This window comes from Papilio xuthus, unplaced genomic scaffold (genome assembly GCF_000836235.2).
Source record: "Papilio xuthus unplaced genomic scaffold, Pxut_1.1 DF826961.1, whole genome shotgun sequence".
In the NCBI taxonomy this organism is placed as follows: Eukaryota; Metazoa; Arthropoda; class Insecta; order Lepidoptera; family Papilionidae; genus Papilio; species Papilio xuthus.
This window is the reverse complement of record NW_013531688.1, coordinates 108,863-114,422: the sequence shown is the minus strand read 5'-3', so window position 1 is coordinate 114,422 and position 5,560 is coordinate 108,863. Positions and strand designations below refer to the sequence as shown.

The 5,560-nt window shown below is 55.3% G+C and overlaps 1 protein-coding gene across 1 annotated transcript in view; it reads right to left on the bottom strand.

Annotated features, from left to right (window-relative positions):
• TTLL5 (Tubulin tyrosine ligase-like 5) overlaps positions 1-5,560 on the bottom strand; it is a 9,944-nt gene that overhangs the window by 422 nt on the left and 3,962 nt on the right. The window contains exons 2-15 of the mRNA XM_013315018.1: positions 3,915-4,507; positions 3,685-3,821; positions 3,402-3,619; positions 3,088-3,301; positions 2,752-3,008; positions 2,481-2,680; positions 2,331-2,403; positions 2,092-2,236; positions 1,818-2,004; positions 1,577-1,742; positions 1,350-1,487; positions 1,118-1,274; positions 364-722; positions 5-88 (exon numbers count right to left, since the gene is read on the bottom strand). Coding sequence (XP_013170472.1) covers positions 5-88; positions 364-722; positions 1,118-1,274; positions 1,350-1,487; positions 1,577-1,742; positions 1,818-2,004; positions 2,092-2,236; positions 2,331-2,403; positions 2,481-2,680; positions 2,752-3,008; positions 3,088-3,301; positions 3,402-3,619; positions 3,685-3,821; positions 3,915-4,507 — 2,928 coding nt within the window. The remainder of the gene's footprint in view (positions 1-4; positions 89-363; positions 723-1,117; positions 1,275-1,349; positions 1,488-1,576; positions 1,743-1,817; positions 2,005-2,091; positions 2,237-2,330; positions 2,404-2,480; positions 2,681-2,751; positions 3,009-3,087; positions 3,302-3,401; positions 3,620-3,684; positions 3,822-3,914; positions 4,508-5,560) is intronic.

Below are 5,560 nucleotides of genomic sequence, written 5' to 3'. Positions count from 1 at the left end.
GGGCGGCGAGGCGGGGCGCTGCGGGGAGGGGGTGCGGGTCTCGCACTCCGCTTCTTCCTCCACGCGTCTGACTCCTTCTGGTATCGGCCTGAAATCAAACGCGATGAATTGATTTTTGTGTGTGTAGGGCACACGCCCCAAACACACATAGACATGTTTGGGGCGTGTGCGGGGTGCGCGCGGGACGTATGCGGGGTGCGCGCGGGACGTGTGCGGATTGCGTGCGGGGCGTGTGCAGGGTGCGCGCGGGACGTGTGCGGATTGCGTGTGGGGTGTGTGCGTGTCGTGTGCCGACGCAGTAGGGGTTGCGTGTGCGTGTGGGGTGTGTGTGCGGGGCGCGTGCGGGGTGCGTGCGGGGCGCACCTGTAGTAGCGGCGCGTGGTGATGGGCGCGAGCGCGGCCAGCAGACGCAGCAGCGAGTGGCGCTGGGCGCGCGCCGCCAGCCGCTCGGGCGGCAGGTCGACGCAGTAGGGGTTGCGCGCGTCGCCAAGGAAGGGCGCGACGTGGTTCTCGAGGCGCAGCACGAGCAGCAGCACCTCCTCGAGGTCGGCCTCGCTGGCGCCGCAGAGGAACTGCGCGAAGTGTATGTTGGAGACGCAGCCGTCGCGGCGGTCGGCGTCGGCGCACAGGTCGGCGTCGCGGCAGTACAGGTAGAGGAAGTCGCTCAGCTGCTTCGCCACCACCGCGCACCTGTCCTTGTCGCACATCTTCGCCGGCGGACCCTGCGCACCACACCACACGTAACCGTACACCTCTCACCTCATCTACTTACATCCTGCTACTTATTTATAATAATATTTAAAAGTAATCCAATATAAGTTGAATACAATATAACAACAACTTGTACAGTATTGCGACAGTAAAATGTTAGTGTCTTGTTATGTTTCATGCATTAAATCCACAATCAATTAAATAAAATCTGATATAATTTTATATACATATATGCATGCAAGCAATTTGTTGGTAAGAGGTGTGTCATCACTCTTTAGGAAAAGTGTTAAAGTTAAAAGCGTAACTATGTAATGTGAAATGCAGTACAGTAGAGTAGAGTAGAGTAGAGTAGAGTAGAGTAGAGTACACGATGTGGCGAGTAGCTGCATGCTTATACCGATGTCACCTTTACATTGTAGGGCATGCGCAGCGTGGCGGCGGCGCGGCGCAGGAAGCGCAGCAGCAGCGCCGCGTGCTGCGCCGCCTGCTCCCCGCCCGCGCACGACACGCGCTTCAGCACGTGCGTCAGGTACAGCCCGAACGCGCGCCGCCCCTCGCTGCCCCTGCGCACGCGCACACAATCTCACTGCCGCTGCCGCACAGTGGCGCACACACAGATACCGAGAGGAGATACCGACGTGAGCTTGAGTCCGTCGAGCAGCTGCTGCTTGATGAGGTCCTTGGCGCGGCGCGCGTCCCGCGGCGGCGGCGCGCTCTCGGCCAGGTGCACGGCCGGCGCCGCGCCCGCTATCGCCACCGTCTCGTAGCGCCGCAGCCTGCAACACGAGCCGGCCTTTAGAGCCGCCCCTGACCCGGTACCCTGGCTGGTGGGGCGCTGTGGGGCGCTGTGGTGCGCGGCGCTCACCGCTGCGGCGTGTCCGTGTCCAGGTCGGGGTCGGTGTGCGCGGCGGCCTGCCGGAAGTGCGGCAACACGTGCGCGTGCACCAGCAGGTTGTAGTTGTGCTGCAGGGCGGCGTACGGCGCGTTGCTGTTCACCGAGGTGGAGCACACCGGGATGCCGGTCACGGGATCTGCCGGCGACGCGACACCGCACTCAGTGACCGATCTCACGCATCGCACCATACGTGACCGTTTGAAATTCTTACCCAGGTACTGGGCGTATTTCTGCCAGGAGTTCTGAGAGGGGAAGATGCGCACGAAGCCGCCGCGGCGCACGTACTGGGCCCGCACGGCGCGCACTATGCGCAGCTCCTCTCCCGCCAGCCCCGCGCCGCCCGCGCCCGCCCCGCCGCGCCGCACGCACACGTTCTCCGCGGAGTGCACGCGCCGGCACTGTGTTTGTGTTACAACAATAGTTGAACCTGCCACCGTTGCTAACAAATGATATGATAGATATGAGACAGCGACAGCGAGACCGACCGCGCCGATCCTCATCCGGAGCGAGTTGGTGTGGCCGGCGAGGTCCTGGCCGGGCGGCGGCACGGCCGGCAGCCCCACCAGCGTCAGCGTGTCCGCCAGGAGCGCAGACTTGACGCGCGCGTCCAGCGGACTCTCGCACGCCAGGCTGCTCGCACATCAATGTAACAGATATAACATATCTCTAACCGAAATAACCCCAACATTTTTTACTCTGATAATCAAGAAGGAGAGATACGCACCTGGGTGACAGATTTATTTCTAGCAACCACGGCTTTAAATTTTCATCTACCAGGATATCGTAGCCGAAGAGCTCTAGAAAAAAACAACAATTAGAGCCTGCAGCCGGCGAGGTTGACGGAGGGGGAGACGGGGTGGGGAGGAGGACCGACCGAAGCAGTTGAAGACGTTGGGCACGAAGACCCTGGCGGCAGCGGCCATGGTGTGCGCGGAGCAGAGCACGGACTTGACGACGAGGTCCTCGACGGCGGCCATGAGCGCGCGCGTGTCGCGGCCCTGCGCGCGCAGCGTGCGCAGCAGCGCCGACAGCGTCCACTTGTGCCCCACGTCACCCGCCACCGGGTCCTCGCACCTGCACAACAGCACCACTGCACGACCGCACAACGCACACTCCCACGTGCCCAGTGTACCGAGCTCACTCACTTGATGTAGTCGGTGTGGTACTTGTTGATGCTGTAGTTGCAGAGATGCATGCAGGGGTTCCACAGGTTCTTGTTGGTCTTGTCGTACTTGACGGTGGCGAAGCGCACGAGGCCCTCCTCGTACAGGTACACGAGCAGAGGGTCCACGGAGGTGACGCACACGTACAGCCGCAGGTCGCACTTGTGCCCGCCGATCAGCAGCGGCCGGTCGATGTACTTCGCCACCACCACGTTGTCGCCCTTCGGGATCTGGTCCGGCTGCGGCGAGGGGGAGATACCGCTTCGTTTAAACCTCTTAAATATATGATAAGTAGGAAGCGGCAGGGTGCGCGCTCACCGTGTTCACGATGTAGATGCCGCGGCCACGACTGGAGGCGGCGGGCTTCACTATCCAGGGCCCCTTGGTGCGGTAGTGCGCCGTGCACAGCTCCTTGTACTCGGTGGGCATCAGGAACGTCGTCGGGATGAAGTCGAAGTTCTTCACGCCGCGGAAATACTGCATCTTCTCGATGTTCTTGAACAGCTTGTCCTTGCGCGTCAGCTCGTACGACCTGATAGTCGGGTAAACATTACAACTCAGTACTCTACAACTCTCTTATTAAAGTAATGAAAGTAATACAGAGAATATAAAGGATCAATGTTGCGGCGGACCGAGGGAAGTGGTTGACCCTCTGGTAGGGCGAGAGCGCCCGCAGCACGTCCGGCTTGGGGTGCAGGCCGGCCCACATCAGGTTGAAGTCCTTGGAGTCCGGCGGCGCCTCCTGCAGACCGTGCGCCTGCAGCAGCCGGTGCAGCAGCTTGGTCTCCGTGTTCACCAGCTTGTAGGTGGCCTGCAGGATGCGCGCCGGCATGTTGCTGCTCTCCAGCACCTGCACACACCCGCCATGTATCGACGCCGCCTCTTCGCCTGGAACATACATAGCACGCTCCGTACCTTTACACTGTCTATTTCCTTAACTAACGTATTTTCCGAATCTTGGCTGTCTTGTGGCGAGACACAACGTTTGACTTGTGGCAATTTTTGCTTGCTCTTTCCTTTAGTTTTCTTGTTTTTCTTATCGTCTTTGTTTTCTGAAATGCACAATTGTAAATTTAGTCGAGCCGCGGAGGGTTTGCATAATGAATAACTTTACATAATATAATATGATGGTTAAAATATATCACCTGTGGGCGGCGGATCCTCTGGCGGCTTGATGTTGGCGGTGGTGTTCTCGACATCGAGATGCTTCTTGAGCGTGATCTTGCTGAGGTCGTGCAGCACGTCGTCGATGTCGCGCTGGTGGTGCGCCGGCTCGTGGCCCTGCTCCTCGACGGGCGCGGCCTCGGGCAGCTCGCTGTCGCTCACGTGCCGCACCACGTAAGCCTGCCCGTTCATCTTTGTGCCGGTACCGAACGTCTCCATCACGTCGTGCATTATATTCTTTGGTCTGACGCTCAAAGAGTGCGGCTCGGACACCAGTCTTTTGGCCATATTTTTGGCTTTGTTCAGGAGGATGTTATTCCCCGTGTTGTTCCCGACGCTCTTGGTCGCCGACTCCATGGAGGGCGTCCGGGAGGCGAGGACGCAGGACCTGAACACGAGCACGGCCGCCTTGGAGCCGATGGGCCCGCCCGTCACCCAGTCTGCGACCGAGCCCTCTTGGTCGCTCCCATCCTTTGTCTCCTCCTCTGTTTTCCTCATGATGTCGGCCTTTTTCGAGATGGTCTTTTGAAGGCCCGAAGTAGACGGATCTGTTGTTTCTGGTGATACATGTGGACTGAAATTTATAAAAGTTGAAATTAATTTGTCATGTAACTATAACAATGTTTGTGCGAAGTGCGGTCTGGTGCTGTGCTGTGCTCGCTCTGCTTCTTATTGAGACAAATATTTGTTCTATACACATATGATTTTTAGTTTTTACTTATTCTTGATTAAAAATTGCACACTTTGTCCTTTAAAGGAGGGTTGTCTATTAAGCTTAATAGCTATTTACTGTGAACAAGATAGCGTTAAAAAGTAATTATGAGAGAATTCATGCGACCAATTAACGAATATTAAACAAATAAAATGAAGCATTCTAGCAGGGTCGACATTGAGCTAGAAATTAATTTACCTGACCTGGTAATGTAGACAATTTTGTTAAATGTCAAAAGTGTGTGAAGACTAAAACAGTTTAAAGACAATAAAATCGAGTGAAATTCATAAAGGTATTGCATGTAATTGCGAGAACATAACGCGGCTGACATTTAATCCAGGTCATGGAAATTGCCGTTAAACACAACGTTGTGACACTAAATGCAGCCGCGTTGCCATTTAATTAAAGCAATTTCGATTACCAATCGATTTAGTTGTCCTCGCAGTAAGAATGAATTATAGTGCGCCATTAAACCGATCCAGCGGAGATATTCGTTCACATACGACTAGTACAAAGCATTCCTCGGACTACTGGACTTAATTTTATTACTTCAAAACATCAACAAAACTTAATTAGTAGTCTACGTGTTCTCCCAATCTATGTTTTACATCGATGCATTATTTCAGCGGAATCTCTGCAGCCGTTCTTCATACATTGTAGCAAAATCCATCCATCGGTACATCCAAACATTTGGTATCTATAATATTAGTATGCTTTTACAACGGAGAAGTATTTTTAAAGCAACCTATGTCCCCTAGTGTTTGTAATTCAACGTTTTAGCTAATGATGTAATGAGATATTTAACACCCTGGCATACATTAAACATTATGGCACAGTGGACAGTGTACACTCATCGTCCATCACAAGGTGCGATACGACGCGCCGTTATGATCTATGGACCGGGGGGGGGGGGGG